This window comes from Megascapheus bottae, chromosome 2 (genome assembly GCF_031878675.1).
Source record: "Megascapheus bottae isolate mThoBot1 chromosome 2, mThoBot2.hap1, whole genome shotgun sequence".
Lineage (NCBI taxonomy): Eukaryota > Metazoa > Chordata > Mammalia > Rodentia > Geomyidae > Megascapheus > Megascapheus bottae.
In genome coordinates, this window is record NC_143510.1 from 94,643,581 (window position 1) to 94,668,742 (window position 25,162).

A 25,162-nucleotide genomic window follows, 5' to 3' on the forward strand; every position below is an offset into this window, starting at 1 on the left:
AGAAGCCATCACACTCGGCCCTGTGGGTGCTGTCACAATGCTTCTGTGGCCCTGAGTGGTGAGGTTGGGCCTGGGAGGCTAGAGAGGAAGCCCCTGGGGTGGAGGATGGGGAAATTTCCACAGAAGCTTCAGCATCAACAGTGATGACGGCACAGGGGTGGGGTGTGCTTTGTCCAACTGGGGCATCTAGGGGGGCTACTCCCATCTGCCAGGGGTGAAATGATTCAGTGCTGTCCTCCAGAGAACTTTTATCTACTGGGTAGAGCCTTGCAGACCCTAGGAGAGACTGCCACAGAAGGGAGGGGAAGGCACAGGATGAATTAAGCTAGGGCAGAGGGTGGCACACCAAGGCTCAGTGCAAGGCTCTAGTGGAGACAACCAAGACACCATTTGCTTATTGTAGCGATTAAGGTCTGTTTCTCTACCAGACATGTCCCCCAAAAGGTTGTAGGGGTGCTACAGCTTTGTACCCATAAAGCCCCAGGAGAACGCAGCCTCACCCATACTGGAGGCTCAATCCTTGACTGAATTCAATTCCAGGTTTCACTTTTCCCCCCTTAGGAAAGACCTAGCAAGAGACTGGTAGGTGCTGGTCATGGTGTCGGTCCTGGGTGAGAGGTCACACTCTGTGGCCTAACAAGATACCGTAGGTCTGGACAGCGAGAAGACCACTCAACTGGTTCTGTGCCTCACCCATGGGCAGGAGGCCCTAGTGCAGGACACGGCAGATCTACTGGCTAGTTTGCTTTTTGTCTGCTCTGAAGTGACTGAGAAGACACATCTTACTGGATAATGAGACATACAAACGAGTGCTTTTCAAGCTGGGCACTGGGCACCCTAAACTTTCGCGGTCCCCAATGGGTGCATTTATGCCCACTTTACCTTTAGAGGAACATGATTTTATTGCCATCTGCGGGGGAAGGAGTTACTGGCTTGATTTAAAACCATTTGCACTTGCACTGACATTTCTTCCCTTTGGTTTTCACACTCATGTCTGTGCAGATCCCAGCCCAGAAGGGAAAAGCTGAGGGGCAGCGCCCAGGTCCTGAGTTCAAGGCCCCAGTGTCCTCCTCAGACGAAACGCCACCCGCACAGTGCCCTTTGCACTCGCTGGCTGTGTCTTCTGGGCTGTCATCCTGTGCTCTGCTCCCCAGGCCCTCCTAGGCTCAGCGCACCAGTCCAGATCCTCCAGCAGCCGTGTGGGCCTCCAGCCAGGCCCCGCCCGTGCAGTCTCCACCGGCACCGGAAACCCCAGGCCGTCCACCGCGTCGTGCCTGGCTGGCTCCCCCGGCACCAGCGGCTCGGCCCGAAGTCGCGGGGAGCCCCAGGAAAGAAGAGCAGAGGTGCGGAGGCGTGGAGGGCAGCCTGGAGCCAGCCGCGTCCGCCCGCGGGGAGGGCGGAAGGCGGGGAGCCGGGAGTGCGCTTCCGGCCGGCCGGGGCGCGGGCGCCGGGGAGGGCGGGACTTCCGGCGCGGCGCAGCGGCGGCCCGGGAGGCGGGCGCGAAGCGAGCGGCGGACCAATGCTGGTGGCGCGGCGCGTGGTGTGCGCGCTGTCCGGCGGCGTGGACAGCGCCGTGGCCGCGCTGCTCCTGAAGCGCAGAGGTGAGGGAGGCCGCTCCTCTCCCGGGGGCTTTCGGTCCGCAAGAGTTTGGGCGGAACGGTTCCTCTCCCGGCCCGAGCCCGAGACCCGGAGCCGCGCGAGGTCCCACGTGGCTCCACCTCCTGGGCGGAGGGCGGCGGGGCGGGGCCTACGCCGGAGGGGGCGGGGCCGCGCCGGGGAGGGGGCGGGGCCTGCGCCGGGGGCGGGGCTAGACCCAGGGAAGGGCGGAGCCTGCGCTCCGCGGAGGTTCCACCCTCATCCCGGGCCTTGGCACCGGGGCCTGCCTGGTGCCTGCTACTGCTGGGAGGTGCCACGCCCGGATCGCTTCCTGAGTCGCTCGGCAGACTCCCCCAAAGTGCAAGCCGGGGCCCAGAGCTCCGGCTAGGCCTTAACTCGCCCGGGGTGATGGCATGTGTAGTCAAGGGCCTCATCACCCTTTTCCAGATCCAGGGTCCACAGCCATTGCTGCTGTGAGAGGAGCAGTAGACCTCAGTCTAACATGATTTGGGAAGAGAGAAAGGATCCGAGTTGGCATCCTGGAGGGGGCGATGTTTGAGCTGAGGTTTCAGAGGAGTGCGGAGGCCCAGGTCCTGGCTGCATCTGGGCAGGGTGGTGGGCAGGGTACGAAGGGTTACTGTTTGGGGGCCTTGAGGGTGATACTGGCAGGCAGAGGCAAGTTGTTGAAGGTTTGTACCTGAGGGGCGTGACTGGGTGGTTGGGGAGGTAGAGCGGACTAACCGTGGTCTTCCCGGTGCATCATTTTCCTTCTTTAGAAAGAGGAAGCACACCCTCGCCCTCCAGACTGTCCAGCTTGACCATGTTGTAGCTTCCCTTGGTTTTCCTCTGTGGAGTGAGCTGATAGAAACATCAAAGAAACAGGCATTGTCCTCTTGATTTGGCATTGAGAGCTCTTTCATCAAGTGGTGCTCCCTTGGGGAGTTGAGGAGCCATGGCGTGTGACAGCATGTGCCACACATGTGAAACACAATCAGGCAGATGAGGTAGGGGAAGAGCAAGGCTTTAAAAGTGTGTAGAGGCTGGAGATTGGCCCAGTGGTAGCAAGTGCAAGGCCCTGGGTTTCTAAGCTCAGTATCATCAAAAAAAGAAAAGATGAAGAAGCAAGAAGGAAGGAAGGAAGGAAGTAGTAGTAGTGGTGGGGTTGGGAGTGGGGGTGTGGCTTAGGCAGTAGAGTGCTGTTCTTGAGCAAAAAAGCCAAGCAAGAGCACAAGGCCCTGAGTTCAAGCCCCAGTACTGGTGGTAAACAAGCAAATGAAACGCTTCTCTATGTAGTTTATTCATTTGACAAGTCCTTGCTTATAGTTGTGGGCACTATCAGCACTGGAGACAGAGTTGAATTAGACCCAGTTGGCATTTGAGGAGGTTCCTGGGGCAGGAGACTAGCTGTACAGCTGAGCAGAGTGTGGTCAATTCTTGAATAGGAGGAGGACCGCGGACACAGGAGGATCCTCGACACAGGAGCAAGGGCCAGATACCTGCTTGGGCCAAAGTGGCCTTATGAATGAATGTGACAGTGTTATTTGGACCATTGTTGACAAGGCCTTGTTTTGCAAGGCACTCTTCAGTCTTAGCAGACAAATGCTCTCTTTTTCCTTTGTAGAAGAAACCGTTTTCCCTATGGGATTGGTACTTGTGTCCTTTGAATGAAGGGCCTGGAGCCCACAGGGATCCTTCTCACACTTGGTTGTGTGCTGTGTCACAATAGGAAAAAGGAAAGATACCTTTTTTTTTTTTTTTGCCAATCCTAGTGCTTGAACTCAGGGCCTGGGCACTGTCCTTGGTCTTTCTCAAGGGTAAAGCTCTACCACTTGAGCCACAGCACCACTTCTGGCTTTTTCAATATGTGTGGTACTGAGGAATCCAATCCAGGTCTTCGTGCATGCTAGACAAGCACTCTACTACTAGGCCAAACTCCCAGCCCCTAAGCTAGAACTTTTAACCACTGAGTTCCACTTTCCTCCAGATAAAATACACAAAAGTTTAATTGTCTTTGAGAACTTCTGAGTCTTAGTAGCAGAACGTAACTTTTGGAATGAATTCAGCTTCTTGGTAGTCCAGTGGTTGTGTTTTCATTTGCAATGGAACATTCTTTTCTGCTTATCTTTGAATCCTGCTGTACACATTGGCTAAGTACCTCTTGTGTGCTGGCAGGCACGGAGATGCATAGGTAGAGATGTAAAGAGGAAAAAAGTCACTTTGCTCGCTTTGAGGACGCTGCACAATGCGATGTGTGGCTGTGCACAGCCCTGGGAGCCTCCCACTGGAGCTCCTGGGCATAGTTGTGTGGTGCTGTGGTGAGGAGTGGTGGCGTGGTGTGGAGTGGTGGCATGTGGTTTTGTGGCATGGCAGGCCAGCATGGCATGGTGGCCTGTGGTGTGGTGAAGCTTGGCGCCCTGTGCTTCGCTGCCTCCCTAGGTTACCAGGTGACAGGGGTGTTTATGAAGAACTGGGACCTGCTGGACGAGCATGGCATCTGCACGGCTGACAGAGACTGCGAGGACGCCTACAGGGTCTGCCAGATCCTCGACATCCCTTTCCACCACGTGTCCTACGTGAAGGAGTACTGGAATGACGTGTTCAGGTGGGCACCGAGGGCTCTCCTGTGGAAGGATCACCCCAGCCAGACTAGCCAGCTGCAGCCCGGTGGGCTCCCTGGCAGCGGTCCCCGAGGCTGTGCAGCTTCAGTGCCCTGGACACCGGGCACTCGCTCCTGCTGCTGTGCCTCTACAAGAAGTCTCTGCCCTTTCCCAATCCTGTGGGTGCCATGTGTGGTTGAGAGGCGCAGATAAGAGGGTGGTGACACACTGCCCAGGCCTTCTCAAACAAGAACAAGCAAAACGCTGTCCCCACCGTTACTATGAGTGTAGTGCATGCGGGGAGTAGAGGTGCACGTCCCCTGTCGTGGGGATCTCGTGGGTCTGCGTTGGGGGGGGAGAGGGGAGGGGGAGGAAGGCTTCCCATGAAGGGAGGTTGCCAGTGTGGTGTGCAGAGGAGGGGTTTGCGCCTACCCCAAAGGAGGGCCCTGCAAGTGACCCAGGGCTATGAGAAGAGCGAAGAAGAGAAGGGGGAGGAGGAGGAATATAGGCCCATGGCTTCTAAGCAAAAGCTTGATGAAAACAGAGGCAGTGGCTGGGTACTACAGCCCATCTGTGTTGCAGAAGTTTTGGTAAGGCCAGAAGAAATTCCAGCTGGGCATCATGCTTGTAATCGTACCTACTCGGGAGGCCGAGATCTGAGGATTGTGGTTCAAAGCTCACCTTCCACATTAAACAAATGACTCAGCTGATCTAATTTCTGATGTTTGCTTCATAGTTAGAACTGAAATGTCAATTAGGCATGGCAATAGACACCTGTAATCCCAGCGTTGAGAGAAGCTAAGTAGGAGGATCACAGTCTGGAGTCGGCAGAAGGAAAAAGTCTTAGGTAGAAAATAAAGTAAAAGCAAAAGGTTCTGGGATATGGGTCAAGTGGTAGAGTACAAGCATGAGACTGAGTTCAGATCCCATTCCCAGTCCTCTCCCACCATACCAGAAAGTACAAAGAAGTCTTTCTCTTGTTCCAGTGACTTTCTGAATGAGTATGAAAAAGGAAGGACGCCCAACCCTGACATAATATGCAACAAGCACATCAAGTTCCGCTGCTTTTATCATTACGCCATGGATAACCTCGGTAAGGAAGGCCTTTGCTCTTGAAAACTCAGATTTCACGCAGTCAGAAGCTAACACCTGTAAAGCTTTCCCTCCAAGAAGGAAAGCGACTACTGAATGAGGAGGGGCTTTCTCATGAAGTGCAGGGCCGGCTGCATCGTCACTCAAGCGATTCTGAGGAGTGGTGGGCTGGGGACACTGGTCATAGAGCTGAGAAGTGACAATGCCCCAAGACTCTCAGATTATAGCTTTAAACCAGAAGTATGTTAGCAAGATGCATTTAAAAAAGAAGGCATGTGAAAAACACAAATTGTGAACCTATTTTAACGTTTATCTTGTGATGCCAGATGGGTTCTCTGATTTTCTTGTTTGTTTTTGGTTAGAGGTGGGGCTCGAACTCTGGGTCTAAGCTCTTGTCCCCAAGCTCTTCAGCTCAAGGCTAGTGTTCTGTCACTTTGAGCCACAGCACCACTTCCAAATAAACAAACAAAAACAGTGTTGAGACAAAACCTTGCTACAAAGTTTTAGCACATCTTTTAAGAGCAAGGTTTTGTTTCACTTTTTTTTTTTTTTTTCTTTTTTGCCAGTCCTGGGCTTGAGCTCAGGGCCTGAGCACTGTCCTTGGGCTTTCTCAAGGCTAGAGCTCTACCACTTGAGCCACAGCACCACTTCTGGCTTTTTTCTATGTATGTGGTACTAAGGAACTGAGGGCCTTCAAGCATGCTAGATAAGCACTCCCAGCCCTTGTTCACCCTAAATGAAGGGCTGCTGAGCAGGGAAGCTCACGCCTGTAATCCTAGCTAGTCAGGAGGCTGAGATCTGAGGATTGAGGTTCAGAGCCAACCCCAGCACTAAAGAACGTGAGACTCTTAACCTCCAGTTAACCACTAGAAAACCAGACGTGGTGCTGTGGCTCAAGGGGTAGTATGGTGGCCTTGAGCTGAGGAGCTCAGGGACAGAGCCCCAGGCCCAGAGTTCAAGTCCCACAACTGACCAAAAAAAAAAGAAAGTGAAGGGCTGTGGTAGTTTGCCACTGCTATTGGGCGGTGTGGACGCACGTACACTGGCATGCTGACCTGGCGTGCTGTGAGGCTAGAGCTGGCTCCGCTGCTCCTGGTGCGGGGTGGACGCACGCGCACTGGCGTGCTGACCTGGCATGCTGTGAGGCTGGAGCTGCTTCAGATCTTGTGGAGCCTCACATGGCGACCTTGGATTTTAAACCCACAGGAGCTGATGCTGTGGCCACAGGCCACTATGCCAGGACTTCACTGGAAGACGAAGAGGTCTTTGAGCAGAAGCACATTAAGAGACCACAGGGGCTTTTCAGGAATCGATTTGAAGTGAGAAACAGTAAGTTCAAGTGCCCAGGTCACAGCGAGCTATTTGGAAGAAGGACATCATGGGTCTCAGCACACATGCCTCTCCCTCTCCCTCTGTGCTCTAAGCTGGCTGGAACTTTGAGTCCCATTTGCAAAGGTGCAGTTACCTATGGGCTGTTTCCTTGAAGGGTCCATGGGTGGACACCGTGACTCATAACTGCGGTGGCATGCACCTGTCATCCAAGCTACTCAAATTGAGAGTTCACAGTCCAAGGCTGACCCAGGATAAAATACAGGACCCTATCCAGAAAAGAAAAGAAAAAAAAAAACAAAAACAAAAAACTGTATAAAAAAAAATGGTCAGGAAGAATAGTTCTACCTAGCAAGCACAAGGGCCTGAGTTCGAAAGTGATGGGGAAAAAGGAAAGGAAGAGAGAAGATGGGTGGGGGAGAGTGTGCAAGTGCATTAGCCCAGGTGATGTCAGGACAGTGGATAGTTAGGCATAATCAAGAAATTATGGTCTAGGGCTGTGTGTTATAGGTTGGTAATCTTAATACCCAAAAACATTTGAGGGCCAGGATGCTTGCCTGGCATCTATGATCTGGGTTCGATTCCTGAGTACCACATAGACAGAAAAAGCCAGAAGTAGTGCTGCTGCTCAAAGGTAGAGCGCTAGCCTTGAGAAAGCTCAAGGACAGTGCTCAGGCCTTGAGTTCAAGCCCCAGAACTGGCACACACAAAAACATGAGCACATGTTTGGTAGTAATTGGGGTGCCCTAGGCTTAGGGAATAACTTGCTCGCACCAGGCATTTGCGGCATGAGACTTGGTGTGATGCAGCACGGGGCCCGGCGTGGCTGGGGGCCACGTGCGTGCCTGTCAGCGTATACCGGTGTGCAGAGGTGTGCACACAGACCAGCTCGTGCATGCCAGGCGGTGACGTTTCACCTTTCTGGCAAAGCATGACTGTGAGGCAGTGGGGAAGCTGCAGCGAGCCTGGGTGGGGACACGTGTGCATGAAGGGTCTGCAGGGCTCCTGCACCGCGCCATGCTCCACGAGCTCGGCAGAGCCCAGCATCTCCTTGCCTGGCCAAGCGCGTGGCTGACCTCAGCTCTTTGGCAGGTTCGCAGGCCTGGTTCCTGATAGACCCTGGCTGGGATTGGGGTCCAAGAGCAGCAGGCTTTGCCTGGCCTCATTGTTGCACTTCTTAGCAGTCTCCTTGGGTCTTCACCCTGATCTACCCCTGCTGCTGTGCCAGGTTCCCTGAGTGCCATCTGCGGTGTCACAAGCCCTGTGTGCAGGCAGCAGTGATCTCAATGTGGCAGCACACTGGCAGGCGCTGACGACTGTCTTGGTGTCTTTGCCATCTTCATGAGGGAAGTGTGCAGCCCCTACTGACATGTCCTGCCGCTGCCGGCCACTGTCTCCGGGCCTCCCTCCAGCCCCTTTCGTCAGGACCTGCCTTAGGACCAGGGGTACAGCCCTGTGCTATGACACCCACCGTCAGTGAGGATTTGCACTGCTTGAGCTCACAGGGTGTCCCCATGCTGAGTAGACACTCTGCCCTTTGCCTAGGAAACTGCCTCTTCCTGCACACGCTGGCAGTGACTGGTGGTTTGGCAGCTTCTATGCTGTGTGTTGGGCACACCGCAGCTCTGTTTTCTCACTTAATGACCATGGCCTGGGTCCTGAGGGATCAAGCAGGGCCGGGCGGGAGAAGCCTGGCTCCTAGCTGGTGGTCGCTGTAGGCCTGGCCTTGTGACCAGCCAGTGGACAGTGCACCACCAAGGCCTGGAGAGCAGACGGACAAAGCTGAGGAGTGCCGAAGCTCTGGTGCGCTGGCCGGCCTGGCATTGGGCCTCCCGACACAGCCCTCGTGTGGCCAGCTTACTTCTTGCAGTCAGAAGACTTTTTTTCCCCTCACTAGTCTTAGGGCTTGAACTCAGGGCCTGGGCACTGTCTCTGAGCTTTCATGTGCTCAAGCCTAGCACTTGAACCAGAACTCCATTTCTGGCTTTAAGAATAAATTTAAAAAGGAACAGATAATTTCTCTTTATTTTATTTATTTATTTATTTATTGCCAGTCCTGGCTTGACCTCAGGGCCTGAGCATTGTCCTTGGGCTTTCTCAAGGCTAGAGCTCTACCACTTGAGTCTCAGCACCACTTCTGGTTTTTTCTATGTATGTGGTAACTGAGGAATTGAACCTGGGTCTTTGTGTATGCTAGGCAAACACTCTACCACTAAGCCACATTCCCGGCCCCCTCTTCTGGCTTTTTGTTGGCTAATAGGAGAGGGGAATCTCAAAGACTTGCCTGCGCAGTCTGGCTTCAAACTGTCATCCTCAGACCTTAGCCTTCTGAGTAGCTAGGATTACAAGCTACCAACTCAAGATTTTTTTCTTTAAAAGAATTTATTAATGTTGATTTTTACATCATATTTTAAATGACAAGTTTAACATACAAGTGTTCAAGGAGGGAATCTCTATTTACAATCACTGGGACTTAGTATTTAGAACAAATCAAAATTAGGCTAAGGGTTTGTATGTCATAGAAACATATTAATTTATGAAATAAAACATTATGTCTATAGAGTCTTAGGTTTTTATGTCTATATAGTTATGTTTGTATTTCCATTACCATGTCCATAGCTTTCGGTATGCAGTTATTGAGTCCTCGCTCTTGTACCAACTCAAGATTTTTAATTTGTTTTAAAAGAAGTCAGAACAATGCTAGGAGAATTTCCACATACAGCACTGTATCACAGAATTAGTATCTGTGCAGTAAATGCTTGCTGATTACTCCGACTGAACTCGGTGTGTAGGCTTGTGGGCTTCCCACTGGAGTTCTTGTCAGTAAAATGGGACTGCCGTGAGAGCCAGCATGTGACAGCACCCACCCATGCCCACCCACTGTGCAGTCTGACACTCCTGGCGTGCTCTGCATGTGACCTCGTGGCATCTCTTACACAGATGTGAGGAAGGGTGGAAAGCCGAGATGCTGTTCAGTTCCACCAGCCGGGGCGGGGTGCCTGGAACTCAGCAGGTCCCATGCACAAGTTCTGGTCCTGCCTCTCTCAGAACCAGTCCCTCAGATGCCTGCAGCCAGACAGCCTCACAGCTGCCATCTGGCAGACATCAGCTTGGACTCCAGGGAGTTTTCTCTATCCTGTCCGTGTTTCGTGTGATATTTCATCTTTGAACGTCTGGGAGCCAGTTACCTTCCTCTCTTTTTCTGAGGTAGATGAGCTAGGAGTGAGAATTTCCTGTGTCCTGGTAGACAGCTAGGGACAGGCCAGAAGGCGTTATTAAAGGCAACATCTTTTGTTCTTTACTCTTGGCAGCTGTAAAACTCCTCCAAGCCGCTGACAGCTTTAAAGACCAGACCTTCTTTCTCAGCCAGGTTTCCCAGGATGCCTTGAGAAGAACAATCTTCCCTCTGGGGGGGCTAACAAAAAGTTTCGTCAAGAAAATAGCGGCTGAGAACAAACTGCACCATGTGCTGCAAAAGAAGGAGGTGAGGGGATGCAGTTGCCCTTTGTTTGTACATGCCTTCACCCCCTTGGCACAGAATGAAGCCAGCTGTCTGACACCCCCTCTCCCCCGCCCTGTGTGGCAGGAGCTTCCCCAAAAGCCTTGGCCGCTGACGTGGGCACAGGGTGGTGTGTCCTGATTTTTAAAGGCACTTGTGGAGGGAGCCAGCGTTGGCTAGGAGTCCAGGTGCCCTGTGGGCAGTGGCTCTCTGCCCACCCCATGTACCCAGCCCCTACTCCTGACTCCACTCATTGCTGGTTACCCTTCTCTTTCCAGAGCATGGGCATCTGTTTTGTTGGCAAGAGGAATTTTGAGCACTTCATCCTTCAGGTGAGTGTTTTATCCTTCCGCGGAGTGCTGTGACCAGGTGGACCTTGCATCTGCTCTGACCTGGGGTTCCACCAGTAATAGAGCTTTGTCTTCAGTATTTGCAGCCTCGGCCTGGGAAATTTGTTTCTATCGAAGACAATAAAGTTCTGGGAACACACAAAGGTGAGGTGCAGCCTCCAGCTGCTTTCCCTCTGGCCCACAGATGGGTGGCGTGGCCTGGAGCACTGGCAGTGAGTCTGACTAGTGCTCTGTGTGTGCTATGGGACATGTCCCTCTGGTGTACTTAAGTCCCTGGAAGTGGAGTGCTTTTCTCACTGGGCAAGTAAATTGTGAGTGGCAGAAAGCTGCTCTGATAGTAGTGCTGGGCCAGCCTCCTGCTGGAGGGGGCAGAGCAGGCAGGGGCCTCACAGTCCATGCTGGCTGCTGCTCAGCTGCTGCAGACAGATGTAGGCAGGGCCATGTAGGTGTGAGCCTGCAGGGGTGACGTCCAGCTTGGTCTTGACTGGACCTGACACCGGGTGCTAGGACAAGGCCAGTGCAGTGCAGTGCAGTGGAGATCTGCCAGCCCTGTGCAGGGAGCCCGGATGTCCTGAGCCTGGGGCAGGGTCAGCTGTACTGGCCATAGAGCTGCCTTCTCCAGCAGCAGGGGCTGGAGTCCCGGAAGCACGGTGACTCCTGGGCAGTGCCTCTGCCGGTGCACACACCAGCCCGAGGGTCCGGGAGGTGGAGGGGATGAGCCGGGCTCTCAGAAGTTGGCAGCCCAGAGCACAGGGTGTGCTGGACAGCAGGCGTTAGAACCCCAAGAGATCGTGTCGCCCTGGCCTCAGCCCACAGTCTGAAGGACAGAGCCGCTCTGCTCTGTCCTGCCAGCCCAGCCCAGGACGGAGGGGGGATGCCTACAGTGCAGGTGTGTGTCAGGGCCAGTGTGGTGGGGGAGGGCAAGTGCAGGTGTGTCGGCCAGGTGGAGGTGCAAAGTGGGCGCAGCCGTGTCTGGTCAGCGGGGTGGGTGCAAGTGTGTCCGGGGGGGGCTCAGGTGCAGGTGTGTCAGGGCGGCATGGAGTGCAGGTTTTGGGGGCACAGGTATAGGTATGTCAGGGCCAGTGGGGATAAGGCCGCAGATGCAGGTGAATCGGGGGGAGGGGGTGCTGTAGATATGTCCAGGCCAGGCCAGTGGGGGAGTGCAGGTATGTCAGGGAGCAGGGGGCACCGGTGCAGCTGTGGGGGGCTGGTGCAGGTGTGTCAGGGCGGGAGGGGCACAGGTGCAGGGGTGTCAGGCCAGCCTCGGATCCTGGTGCAGCTCAGGTCATGGACATCCTCAAATTCTGCAGTCTCTCTTGATATGTTCACGTGGCCCTCGACCCTGGTCTTCAAACTTCTGCAGGTTGGTTCCTGTATACATTGGGCCAGAGAGCAAAGATCAGCGGCATGCGAGAGCCCTGGTTTGTGGTGGACAAGGACAGTGCCAACGGTGACGTGCTCGTGGTGAGTGGGTGGGGCTGGCGGTCATGCAGGCGTGCGGGCATGGGAGGGGGGAGGCCAAGGCTCCTGAGTGTGTGGGCGGGTGTCACAGCCTGCTCCAGTCCCCCGGGGTTGGCCCGCTGGCACAGATGGATTTTATTCAAGTGCATATTAGGCTCTCCACATGTGCTGCACATGCGCCTTCATCTGTGAGTGCCCAGAAATGCTGTGATTTCACTGGGGAGAAGTGGGAATTGGTGGAGATCTCTGGAGACGCTGCTCACGGTCCCAGGACAGCCGGGCGAGGCTCCTGTGGGAGGGAGAGCTGAAGTTCCAGTGGGGCCAGCAGGCTGTCCAGCCAGGGTGAAGCCAAGTGCAACCACCTGGGCCCCGGCCTGCTTCTGCAGGGAGGCGGGCTCAGAGGAGACGGGCAACATCGAAGGGGTCGAAGTGGGGAGTAATTCTGGCACTGGTGGGTTGCTTGGCAGCCTGCCCCACCCTGGCAGTTCCCAAGCCCACACTGACCTCAAGCACGCCGAGGCTGAGGGCCTGCCCAGCAAGTGAGCTAGTGTCCCCTGCCGTGGCCAGTGTTGGGGACTGCTGTACAGCTAGTGGACGTTACCTGCTGACCGAGGCTCTGAGCGCCCAGTGCTGTGCCTGCTCTGAGAAACCCGGCCCAGCTGCTGCTATAACTACTCAGTGCCCGAAGCCTCCGAGCTCCCCGTGTTCCTGGTTCTGCCCCAGGAGCGCTACAGAAGAGGTGCCAGGGCCAAGGCCAACCCCTGTGAGCAAGCAAGGTGGCGGGGCGCTGGCCGCTGCCTCCTTACTGTATGGAGCTGGTGGTTTCCTGGCCCTTCTGGGTCCTCAGGTGTCACCTCGCCACCAGCGCCCATGGCACATGGCCTTCTCTCTGGCGCCTCAGCTTCCTCATCTGCACACCAGGTCCAGCCGGCCGTTGGTGTGTGCCTGATGCCGTTAGCAGCACTATCACTGCCACCCCGCCCAGCGGGCTTGGCCAGGGTCCCAGATGGCATCGCCTCCTCATGCCCTGCATTCCATAGGCCCCCAGGACAGACCACCCTGCCCTGTACAGGGACCTGCTTCGCACGGGCCGAGTGCACTGGATTGCCGAGGAGCCGCCCGCTGCCCTGGTCCGGGACAAGATGATGGAGTGCCACTTCCGATTCCGCCACCAGATGGCACTAGGTAACTGGGCCTGGGGTCAGATTTCAAGCTGAAAGGAGCCTCTGGGGGGCCGAGAAGGGGGGTTCAATTCATTAGTACCTCCTACACACAAAGGTCTGCAAGTGGCACCGGTTTAAGTGGTAGAGCGCTAGCCTTGAGTAAAAGGAGCTCAAGGACAGTGCCCAGGCCCTAAGTTCAAGCCCCAGGTCTGGCAAAAAAAAAAAAAAACACAAAAATAACCCAGGAGCCTCTCTGGCAGGAAAGTCTTCCATAAGCTTATGTTGCCTTTGTATTCCTCGTCCTGTGCCTGTCCAAAAGGGAGGGCCCCTCGATGTGAGGTGCGTGGTGCTGGAGGGAAGCGCAGGTGTGCCAGGCTGGCTGGCATTTGGAGTCCTGCCACGCCCATGCCTGGGGTGGCACCACGCTCCTCTGGCCTGTTCCTGCCCCTGGCAGTGGAGGCCCTGTCCCTGGGCGGCTGCCACCCTGCCCCAGAGCCAGGGTCAGGGGCTGCCGGTGAGGCCAGGCCCTACCCACTCCAAGGCCTCTCTCCCCATAGTGCCCTGCGTGCTGACCCTCAATCAGGACGGCACCGTGTGGGTGACAGCAGTGATGGCCGTGCGGGCCCTGGCACCTGGGCAGGTAAGTGGGGAGCTGTGGGTGGCTCCCACAGAGGGGTGGGCGCCCTCCACAGCCAGGCCTCCCTCTTTCAGTTCGCAGTGTTCTACAAGGGGGACGAGTGTCTGGGAAGCGGGAAGATCCTGCGGCTGGGGCCGTCCGCCTACACGCTGCAGAGGGGCCAGAGCAGAGCCGGCGCAGTCCCCAAGGGCCCAGAGGCCAGCGAGGGCTGCACCCCGCACCCTGACAGATGAACGGCTGGGGAGGGCTGGGAGCGGAGCCCAGGGCCACCAGCCAGCAGGGAGGTTGGTGGCTGCATCTGGTGCTGCCTCTGCCGAGTGGGGCAGCCAGGAGGCTTTGCCCGGTAGATGCCCGTGGGCCAGGTTGGCCAGCCAGCAGGTCTGCCTGAGGACACAGGACTATGCTGGCTGCATCCAATAAAACTTCCTGGAAGAAGGAGTCTGGCCCCTGTGTCAGGGCCTAGCATGTTTGTCACGCTCACGGCCTGCTCTCTGGGCGGCACACACAGCACACAGAGGCGGCAGAGCTTGTGGATTGCTCTCCTGGTGGACGGAGGAGGAGGTGGTTTCCCCAAGCAGTGGCCTCCGTGTCTCCCCAGGGCAGAAGTAGGTATTGGTGTGGCCGGCTGGGACTCTAGAAAGCCCATCTTTCTGGGCCAAGCAAAGCGAAGGGTCCCTGGGAGTTCGAGTGAGGGAACCCAAGAGGGTGAGGGTGAGGCCGAGACATTCCTGTCCGTGTCAGTCCGTGTGGACACAGGCCCAGCACACCCGTGTTGAGGTGCACGGGGAAATCCACATGTGCACGCAGCATGGCCCTGGCGTGGCCAGCATGGCGGCCCTGGCACAGGAGCCCTCCGCTCGCGGGCACAGGCTCATCACTACCAGACAGATTTCTGTATGAGACGGGGCTGCAGCCTCCCCTCAGATTGCTGAAGCCATGTTCATCAGAGAGGGCAGAGTGGCCTCCTGCACCGAGGAGGTGGAGGCCAGCAAAGGGAGAAGCAGAAAGCGAGCTGCATTTGAAAGGGGGGGGGGCGGGAGAGAGAGGAGGGAGGGGAGCAGGGGAGGCTACCCTGAGGAAGTCAAGTCTAAGGGAGGAGGGAGGAGATGAATAGTGCTGAGGAGGGGCTGGCCTGGACCCGGCAACGGCTCCCCCGCCTGTCACTGCAGTGCCGGGACAAAAACGCTTTACAACTTAGCAAACATTTCTGGTTCAAGAGTCCTGGGTGGAGTGTGGTGGCTCATACCTGCAACCTCAGCTTCACGGGAGGATTGTCGTTGAAAGCCACCCCCCCCCCAAAAAAAATAAAACCAAGAACCTATTTCAAAGAACAAGCCAGGTGGTGGCTCACCTGTGAGGAAAACGGTGCACGTGAAAAGCTGGAGGTGAGTGCCACGACGTGGTGTCTATCAGCCTTGAGTTCACACCAAAGAAAATCCCAGGAACCCGGGATTCCCCTCCCCCCCTGCCCAATGCCAGCAGGCCAGAGAACAGCTAGTGTGCTGCCTGAGACCCTCGGGCCCCACGCTGCCTGGGGAGATGAAGGGAACACCAAGTACAAATCAGACATCTTAATTTATTGTGTTCTCCTAGTCCAGTGCTGAGAAGTAATAAATACACACTTAGTAGAAACTTCCAGTGTTTCATCTCTTAGAAAGCCTCAAGTCATCAAAATGGGTTTAAATTGTTCCCGTCTTAATAAAACTGGTATCTTTTTGTTGTTTTTAACAATTATGGTCAAATTAAAAGGCTCACCTTAAAGGGCAAAATCCAGTTACGGAAGGGGAAGGGGCATGCCCCAGACCTGAGAACGAGCCGGCCCCCGGCCCTTGCTGCTTCTCTGGAGACTGTCCACTGCGATGCTGCCCACGCCTGTAGCTGAGCCACTGCTCAGGGCCACGGTGTGAGGCTGGCAGCGCCTCTGTCACACTGCTGCTGCAGTCTTCCCCGTGGCCCGCTTTTCCCATCCTCTCACATTTGGGAACACCTGTGCTGGTCTGGAGGGGGGGCGCCTGCTTTGACGAACAGAGGAAATGCGGACACGAGATGTGGCTGGGAGTTCTGGGCCTCCGCCACACTGGTGCTCAGAGCCACCCGTGGTCTCTGGTGAGAGTGGCTGGGGTGCCGTCTTTGAATTAAGTCAGTGGTGCCGGCCGGCGTGGGGCAGCCTGCCTGGGCGCACGGCAGAGAAGGTGAGATGGCCATGGAGACGTGACCAGGAGCTGGCGGGGGACAGGAATTCCCTATCCAGGAAAGTCCCGGGCCTGCAATGGGCCAAGTGGCAGCCCCACCCTGGTGTCCTGTTTGGGGTGGATGAGAGCCCTTGGGCCTGTACCCATCCTGCCATGCACGCGTGTCCTGGCGTCGGCTTGTGTTCTGCATGAAGCGTTTGGGAAGGATGAGAGCCCTCGGGCCGGAGGCCATCATGCCCCCACGCCTGCCTGGCGCCTGGCCTGCATTCTGGAAGGCACTGCAGGGGCATCCAGAGACTGCTGTAACTTCACAACCCCGCACTCCCCGCCTGGGCCCTGCTGGCAGCAGCCCTGTCCTGGGCACTTCCCAGACTCCAGTACAGGTCAGTTCATGGCTCTCCCGGCAGCAAGACAGTCGTGTAGTGCGGGGTACGGGCTTCCGTCTTCTCCAATCCTGAGCAAGCACGCGCGCCCATCCACACAGTGTAGTCATTCACTTTAAAAAGAGTGGGTGTCTTGGCAGGGGGACTGAGAGCCCTCAGGAGCCACCGGGCCTCTGTCTGTGCCTGGTGCCCTCGCGTCCAGCACTGTGCCGGACCCTGCGGCATGGCTTTGGCTCTGTGTGCAGTCTGAGGACCAAGCTACGCTGGTCCAGAGGCCTCGCTCCCTTTGAGACATGCCTGTGGCTTTGGCACTGGTCAGGGCGTCCGATGGGCCCTGAATCCCTGCCTGGGCCGGGTTTCCTGTCTGGACCATCGTGGGCGGCTGCCACCCCAGAGGTCCACACGCCGGGCTGCATCACCCTGGGGCTCGGCGGTCCAGGACTGGACGGCACGAGGTCGGGGGTGACAGATGCCTCATGGTTTCCTGATGGTTCAAATTGAAGTTTCATTACTGCCTCTGCGTGCGGGAAGAATCGGCAGGCAGGTGGAGGGTCAATGCGGGTGGAGCTGGCTGGGGTCCAAGGTCATGCAGGGCGAGAACCCCCTCGGGGGGTCCCTGAGGGACGTTGGCAGCCCCCTCCCGGGGCCCCGAAGCCCGGTGTACTTACTCGGAGTCGGAGCCGTTGGCCTGGGCACTCCCTGTACACACACTCATGGCCACACCGTTGAGCTGCTCTCGGCCTGGCTCCCGCCGGGGGATCTTCACGGTGAGGACGCCCTCGGAGGTGTGGACCCTGTCACCAGAGCCCAGGGAGGACGTGCGGGAGGACGCGGGGCTCTGCTCGCAGTCCGCCAGCTTCTCCCGCAGCCGACACTTGAGCGGCTGCTCGGGCAGCGGTGGGGGGTAGGTGACTTTGTTTTTCAAGATGCCTGGGAACAGAGACCTCAGGTCACTGCGGACCAAAGCGCCCGTGGGGGCTGCCAACTCGGGGAGGAGTGGGCCCGGGCTAGAGCCAGCCTCCACCGGCCGCTGCGCTCCCCCTGCTCCTCAAGGTGGAGATGTACCTTTCCTCTGCTCCGCAGCAGGCTTGGCTAGGGCCCCGCCATCCCGGCCAGGGGGGCACTCGCTGCACTGGTTGCCCTGCTCCTGCCCGTGCAGCTCCACGCTGACCTTCGTCTCCACCTTCAGCCGGGCCTCCGTGCCGGCCTCCTCCTCACTGTCGCTCCCAGCCAGGCTCTCATCTGGCCACTCAGGGGGCACGTGGTTTCCCAGGACATCGGCTGAGGCAGAAGAACCATAGCCCAGTCCAAAGACAGCCAAGCCTGGATCCAGCCACCGCCCACCATGTCCCAGCATAGGAATCCTGTCCACAGCCCTTACCCACAGTTCCTTGCCCTGCACCTGGCACAGCTGTACCCAAGACAGAGAAACGGGTTCATATGGGGAGGGCCCTGGGCTGTAGCCTGGCCCCTCCCTGAGGCAGCAGCCCACAGAGACCCCAGAACTTCCTGCCACTGCAGCTCTGCTGGGCGTGGCCTGGCAGGCCGAGGATGCCAGCCCTGCCCCCATCGCAACATGCAGCATCCTGCAGTCAGAGCCAGCCTGGCCTGCGGTGCCCGCTCGGCCTACCCTTGGGGGTACTGTGGACAGGGCCCCCGGCTGGGTTCCACTTGTCCTCTGGGTCTCCGCCATCGTCTTCACTGTCCGAGGAGCGCGAGGACGCGTAGGAGCTGCTCTGCTCGTCCAAGGACAGCTCGCTGTCCGAGTCGGAGTCAGGACCTGCAGGGGGCAAGAGGCTCAGGGCGCTGAACCTCCAGGCACAGGGCTGCCACCATGTCCTCGGGGTGGACAAGGGCAGGCAGGCCTCCCTGTGGCCTGGGAGCCAGAAGAGGGGACACAATAAGAAAACAGGCAGGGGGCTGGGGTGCTGCACCAGGCAGTCCCCCCGTACCGTGGGGCTTCTTGTGGTTCTTAGGAATGGAGTTCGAATCTGGCTCTCCCCGGGCTCCACGCGCCGGCCCGGAGCATACACTGAGCTTCTGGACCCCTTCGTCCCTAGAGAGGACACAGGCTCAGCACAGCACCCAGAGATGGACGTGTCACCCAGCGCTTATGGCCTATGCTGAAAAGGCCACCAGTGTTCTAGAAGATTCCCTCAGACCACAGTCTGTATTCACAGTGCAACAGCCTCCCCCAGGGGACAGCTCTGTCACCTCCACCCACAGGACACACGGCTCGAGCTTTCCCAGCAGGCTAGCAAGATGAGAGCAGACGTGTGGCTGACCTGGCGGTGCTGTCCAGCGAGGCGGTGGACTCGCCCAGGGCCGTGCGGAGCATGTCGGGGCCCTCATTGAACGTGTGGTTGCAGTTGAGGGAGCGCTGTGGGCAGGAGGGCAGGTCACTGGGGAGGCCAGGCTGTGTGACCCGGGTCCCCTGTAGCCCCCAGGGCGGGTGGGCCAGCCTGAAGCAGGTGACCTTCACCGAGGTGAGGAAGACATTGCCAGGCCACGCTGTCGTCCAGTGCCTGCTTGAAAGGATAGGAACCCCCCTGCCCCGGCCCCCCCTTCCTAAGACCTGGGAAGCGGGGCTGCCACCCATTCTGTGTGTTCTCCCAGGAGACACAAGGAGCTCCACGTGGCTCCGTCGACAGCCTGGCGACAGGAGGCCCCAGGGCCCAGGCTGGCCCCGTGGGGTCCCCAGCAGCTCCTACCGTCAGCAGGGTGGCCCTGGTGGTGGAGGAGTCGTCCGCGTGCAGCTTCCTCCCGGACAGCAGGGCCCTCAGGTGCTTCCGCACCTCCCTGTGGAGCGCGCAGTAGAACAGGAGCACAAAGAGGCCCTGCAGGAGCGGCGGCACGTCAGCGCTGGGCACGGCTGCACCAGCCCGGACAGTGGCACCCACCCCTGACGCCCCTCCAGGGCAGGCTGTGTCCTCAGGCTGGACCCTGAGGCACCGGAGCCGGCGCCAGTGACGCATGCGGGAGGCTGAGATTTGAAGAGCACAGCTTGAAGCCAGCCAGGCAGACCCTTGTCTCTAATGGGCTGGAAGGGAGGTGTGGTTCAAATGATAAGAGTGCCAATCTTGAGGGGGAGGAAAGTCGGGGGGTGGAGGTAGTGCCCTCGCCCTGAGTTCAAGCCCCAGTTCCAGCTCAAAAACAAAGAAACAAGAAGCTGAGATGCTGGGGCAGGATGGAGGCAGAATGGAGGCAGACATGCTGGGGACAACAGGTCCCAGACTAGGCCACAGCCTCTGGGCCATTAGTGGTCCCCAATGTTGTGTCACAAATCACTACGTGGCAGTCCCTGCTCCTTCCAAGTGGGATGTGGTGGGGGACACAAGCCCTCTCCTGAGACTCAGCCACAGCCACCACCTGACACGCCTGGGAGGAGCCCGGGAGGAGCCCGGGGCAGGCGGGCCCGTCGCTGGGGTGCCCTGATGGTCTTCCAGGCTGGCCCGCCAGGACACCCCGCCAACACCCACCTGCAGGCAGCTGAAGGCTGCGAAGAGGTAGTGGAAGGTCAGCGTGTCACCGTTCACGGCCAGCAGCCCCAGCAGCCAGGTGGCACCAACAAGCAGCAGCAGGAGGAAGGCCGTCCTCAGCAGGGGGCTGCGGGGCGGGCGGGGGTGAGGCCCCAGGCTGACTGAGCGGCTGGGCAGCCTGCTCCTCTGGTGGGGACACTTTCATGGTTTCCGCCCAGCACACACATCCATTAACCCATCCATCCATTCATTCACCCATCCATCTGCCCATCCATCCATCCATCCATCCATCCACCCACCTACCCATCCATCCCTCCATTCATCTACCCACCCATCATCTATCCATCCGTCCATCCATCCATCCATCCACCCACCCACTCATCCATCACCCATCCACCATCTACCCATCCATCATCCATCCATCCATCTATCCACCCACCCATCCACCCACCCACTCATCCATCATCCATCCACCATCTACCCATCCATCATCCATCCATCCATCCATCTATCCACCCATCCATCCATCCATCCATCCATCCATCCATCCATCCACCCACCCACCCATCCATCCTTCCATTCATCTACCCATCCATCCATCCATCCATCCATCCATCCATCCATCCATCCACCCACCCACTCATCCATCCATCTATCCACCCATCCATCCATCCATCCATCCATCCATCCATCCACCCACCCACCCATCCATCCTTCCATTCATCTACCCATCCATCCATCCATCCATCCATCCATCCATCCATCCATCCACCCACCCACTCATCCATCTATCCACCCACCCATCCACCCACCCACTCATCCATCATCCATCCACCATCTACCCATCCATCATCCATCCATCCATCCATCTATCCACCCATCCATCCATCCATCCATCCACCCACCCACCCACCCATCCATCCATCCATCCACCCCCCCATCCATCCATCCATCCACCCACCCACTCATCCATCCATCCATCCACCCATCCATCTACCTATCCACCTGTCCATCTATCCACCCATCTACCCACCCACCCACCTACCCATCCATCCATCCACTCATCCACTTACTCACCCATCCATACATCCATCTTCTCTCCACCCGTCCATCTACACACACACATCCATCTAGCCATCACTCACCCATCCAGCTATTCCTCCACTCATCCACTCACCCAACCACCACCTACCCATCCACCTATCTACCACACTCATACATTCACCCACCTACTCCCCCTACACCCACCTGTCCTTAATCTACCCACTGACTCACCCACCCATCCAGCTGGCCATCCACCCACTCATCCATGTATCCATCCATCCATCCACCAACCATGTATCCCTCCATCCATGCATCCATCCATCACCCAGGCCATTGGCCAAGATTTGGTAGGCCTGTGACAGCAAGTCCCACCCCAGCAGTCAGGTTGAGCCCCAACTTACACAACCCCTTTTCTTTCATAGTAATGGTGTTTTCTTTGGCAGGAGACCCTTGCAGACAAGATGAAAATGACTGTGTTGATCTGGAAGAACAACAATAAAATTGGTGGCTGGCTCTTCTGTGGTCCAAGCCAGACTTCACAAGCGCAGCATTTCTGTGGGGCTTCTCAGCATCTCAGGAGCTGTGGCTGGACGAGAGGCCTTGGGCCCTGGCCCGCTGGGTGAAGCCATTCCGTGGCCCAGCTCACGTGTCTCCCACTGGAGCAGGGACTGAGGACACCCTTCCTGCCCACCACCAGCACCGAGAGAGAGGCACGTCTGCGGAGGCCGTGGCACCCACCGTGATCATGGCTCCAGCGGGCCCGGCAAGGCTCCAGATGAGGGTGTCCTGAAGGGACAGCCAGCAGAAGTCGGGATTCCCGTAGCCTTGGGGGTCCAGGCCAACTGCCAGTCCTGGACACCGAGAAAGGATGAATACCACAGACCCGGATGGACACCCTCCACCCAGAAAGGGAGGCGAGGCCAGCCATGGGACTGGGAAGCAGCCAGGAGCTTGCCAGGCCAGGAGCCACGAGGACCCAGGGTGCCGGGGAGGCGGGGGCTGGGACCAGTGGCGGGGCAGTACCACCCGGGTCTTGCACGAGCACACATGCACGCGTATTCCTGCACATCGACCTACACACACCCGTACCACCACACACGCATGCTGGCCAGGACCCGCTGTCCCCTTGCCAATGGAGGGCAAGCCAGGAGAAGACCACCATTCTATGCAGCACCACCAGCAAGGTTCAGGCAATAGGCAGGGGCCCTGGTGCTTAGCTGTGCCTGGTGGCTTTGTCCTGGGGCTTCCCCACCCAGCCTGCTCCAAACCCTCCCCACCATTTTCCTTATTTAAATCTTAAAATGCTGTTTCCCAGCCGGGTGTGGTGGCTCACGCCTGTAATCCTAGCTACTCAGGAGGCTGAGATCTGAGAGTCAAGATTCAAAGCCAGCCCGGGCACTACAGACTGTGAGACTCTTATCTCCAATTAATCACTAGAAAATGGGAAGTGGCGCTGTGGCTCCAGGGGTAGGGTGGTAAGCTTGAGCTGAAGAGCTCAGGGACAGCGTCCAAGCCAGAGTTTAAGCCCCATGACCCACACACACACAAAAAGATGTGTTTCCTGACGTTTCAACTCTCCCATGGCCTTCACTGCCCTCGGAGAAGACCTGGGCACTGGCAGCTGGTGTGGTGGTCCTGGACGGCTGCAGCCGAGGCACTAGGGCACCTCCCTGAGGACACATAGGGTCAGCAAGCCCCTCCTCCAGTGCTTCTCCTCAGGCGGCCACCAGATCCCTGGAGACCAGTGACTACCCAGATGGGTGGGTCTTCTTTAATAGGAAGCACACTGGGACTTTTTCATATTGAATAAAAAATACTGACTTTCTTTCCTTCTTTCCTTTGTCGGCCGTGGGACTTGAACTCTGGGCCTGAGCGCTGTCCCTGTGGTTTTCAGCTCAAGTCTACCGCCCTGCTCCTGGAGCCACAGTGCCACTTCCTGTGTTCTGGTGGTTACTTGGAGATAAGAGTCTCCCGGACTTGCATCGCGCCCAGGCTGGCTTTGAACCTTGATCCTCCTATCTCAGCCTCCTGAGTAGCTAAGATTACAGGCGTGAGCCACCTCACCCGGCCCTTCCTCTCTCTCTCTCTTTTTTTTTTCCTTTTTCTTTTCAGTCATGGAGCTTAAATTCAGGGACTGGACACTGTCCCTGATCCTTTTTTGCTCAAGGTTAGTACTCTACCACTTTGAGCCACAGCACCACTTCCTATTTTCTGACTTTCTCATTTATTCATCCATCTGTTCACCTGCTCATTCATGGATACATATACTCATCCATCCACCCATCCATTCACCCATTTGTCCATCCATGTACCTATCTATCTACTCATCCATCATTCATCCACTCATTTATCTGTTCACTTATGCATCCTTCCACCTACTCATCTACCTGTCGACCCAGCTATCCATCTGTCCATCCACTCATGCATGCATCCATCCATCTGTCCATCCTCCTGTCCATCTATCTACTCAGGCATCCATCCACCACTTGCCTAGCCACTGGCCCATCTTTCTATCAATCTACTCACAGGTATCCATCCATCCATCAATCTGTCCACTAGCTCACCAGTTGATTCACCCTTCCATTTACCCATTCATCCACTCACTCATCCATATATCCACATTTATTCATTTATCTATCCATCCATTCATCCACTCACCCACTGACTACCCTTCTGTTTATCCACCTTACCTATTACCTACCTATTAACCCCACCTGCCATCCATCCACCCATCCATCCATCCATCCGTCTCCCAACCTACCCCTGACCCATTTATACACTCGTCCCCTGCCAGCCAGGGAGAACCTGGAATGTCCCAGGCTCAGGGCTTGAGGAACGTGTGTCTTAGGTGGGCACCGGGTGAGCGCTCTTGTGTGGACAGGAGAGAAGGGACAGCTCGTCCTGCCTGCCCTGAGGGCCACGGGTTCCAGCAATGACTTGTGGATCCCGTCAGCAGGCAGGCCTGGGCCGGGCTGCCGTGCGCGGCCTCACCTGTGACGATGGCCGGGATGCCCCAGCCCACCACGTAGTAGAACCTCATGGGCCCGGCGTCGATGTTGCGCAGCTCCGTCAGCATGCGGTAGACGTGCAGGTGTTCCACCAGCGTCCAGGCGAGGGCGCTCATGTGCACGTAGTGCAGGAGGATGGCCACTACTGTGCACAGGAACTGCGGGGGGGGGGGGGGCGGGGCCTGTGTTATCCACGCCTGCGGGGCTGGGGCAGCCTGAGCGCCTCCGGGATCCTGGAGTGAGCCGAGCCCACTTCCCACTCAGTGCCAGGGGCCTGGGCCAATTAGATGAGGAGACAGGAGGAGCCTGCCACGCCCACTCAGTCCCTTCCCTAGCCACACCCACAACGGAGCCCTTGACCACACCCACAGCGTTCTCAGTTCAGCACTAGCCTTGGTCACCCCACACCTGAGGCCACCATCCCCCTCCCCTCATCCCCCTCACCCTCCCTCCCCCACTTCTGCACCCACCCCACCCTGGCCACACCCACACTCACAGCTCACCCTGGCCACATCTCGCCCATGGGCGTCACCATGACAACCCCTCCTCCACTCAATCATCCATTCCATCTCCAGAGGGGCCTCGGTGTCTCCCCGAGAGACCCCCAGCAGGCACATGAAGGTAACAGAAAGCCACCCCCAACTCCCTGCAGGCCAGACACTAGGTCACTGCAGCCCAGGGGACAAGTCAGCAGCCACCATGACAGAGGCCATGGCTGCCAGGTGAGCCGCCACAGGCCAGGTGCTCTGGAAACAGACCCCGGAAGTTCTGACACAGATCCAGCTCACAGCGGGAACCCCGGCAGAAGGAAAGCGGGAAGGCTCCGGTGGGACAGGCCCTAAGCTCCATGCGGGGAACCAACTGCAAGGGGCAAACCCAGACCCAAGGAAGCCACCGTGCACCTGGCTTCCCGAGTGGAACGCACACTGCCTTCGGTGAAAGAAGCAGGTGAGGGGGCTGCCTGGCTGGAGTGCAGCTTTAACCAGTGCAAAAAGTAAAGCAGGAAAACCGCTGCTGGGGGCAGAGGGAACCCGGCCTTTGTGATTGCGTGTGTACCACACTCTAGTGGAACAAAGACATAATACCAACGCCTAATAAATCATTTCAGCCTGCCAGGGTTCTGGGAGATGAAAAACCTCTCCCAGAGATAGGACTGTGATTTAGAGAAAACCCATAAAAGCCAGGCACCATGCCAAGCCCTGGGACTCACACCGCCGTCCTCCTGTATCAGTGCCCAGCAGGCACCATGCCAAGCCCTGGGACTCACACCGCCTTCCTCCTGTATCCATGCCCAGCAGGCACCATGCCAAGCCCTGGGACTCACACCGCCTT

General features: G+C 57.3%; 2 protein-coding genes across 2 annotated transcripts in view; one reads left to right on the forward strand and one right to left on the reverse strand.

Moving 5' to 3' along the window:
- Positions 1-1,486: 1,486 nt before the first annotated feature.
- On the forward strand, positions 1,487-14,159 carry Trmu (tRNA mitochondrial 2-thiouridylase). The gene is made up of 11 exons (XM_090328898.1): positions 1,487-1,601; positions 4,033-4,198; positions 5,180-5,286; positions 6,492-6,614; positions 9,926-10,098; positions 10,392-10,445; positions 10,541-10,607; positions 11,827-11,927; positions 12,965-13,109; positions 13,645-13,727; positions 13,799-14,159. Exons 1-11 carry the CDS (start codon positions 1,520-1,522, stop codon positions 13,955-13,957), a joined length of 1,260 nt encoding a protein of 419 aa, XP_090185024.1. The 5' UTR covers positions 1,487-1,519; the 3' UTR covers positions 13,958-14,159.
- A 1,536-nt stretch (positions 14,160-15,695) lies between these two features.
- Positions 15,696-25,162, reverse strand: part of Celsr1 (cadherin EGF LAG seven-pass G-type receptor 1) — a 94,466-nt gene continuing 84,999 nt past the window's right edge. Inside the window, exons 25-36 of the mRNA XM_090354180.1 lie at positions 23,814-23,988; positions 21,561-21,673; positions 21,224-21,303; positions 19,779-19,905; positions 19,011-19,136; positions 18,585-18,679; positions 18,252-18,355; positions 17,930-18,079; positions 17,365-17,580; positions 16,968-17,229; positions 16,597-16,866; positions 15,696-16,194 (exon numbers count right to left, since the gene is read on the reverse strand). Coding sequence (XP_090210306.1) covers positions 15,696-16,194; positions 16,597-16,866; positions 16,968-17,229; positions 17,365-17,580; positions 17,930-18,079; positions 18,252-18,355; positions 18,585-18,679; positions 19,011-19,136; positions 19,779-19,905; positions 21,224-21,303; positions 21,561-21,673; positions 23,814-23,988 — 2,217 coding nt within the window. The remainder of the gene's footprint in view (positions 16,195-16,596; positions 16,867-16,967; positions 17,230-17,364; positions 17,581-17,929; positions 18,080-18,251; positions 18,356-18,584; positions 18,680-19,010; positions 19,137-19,778; positions 19,906-21,223; positions 21,304-21,560; positions 21,674-23,813; positions 23,989-25,162) is intronic.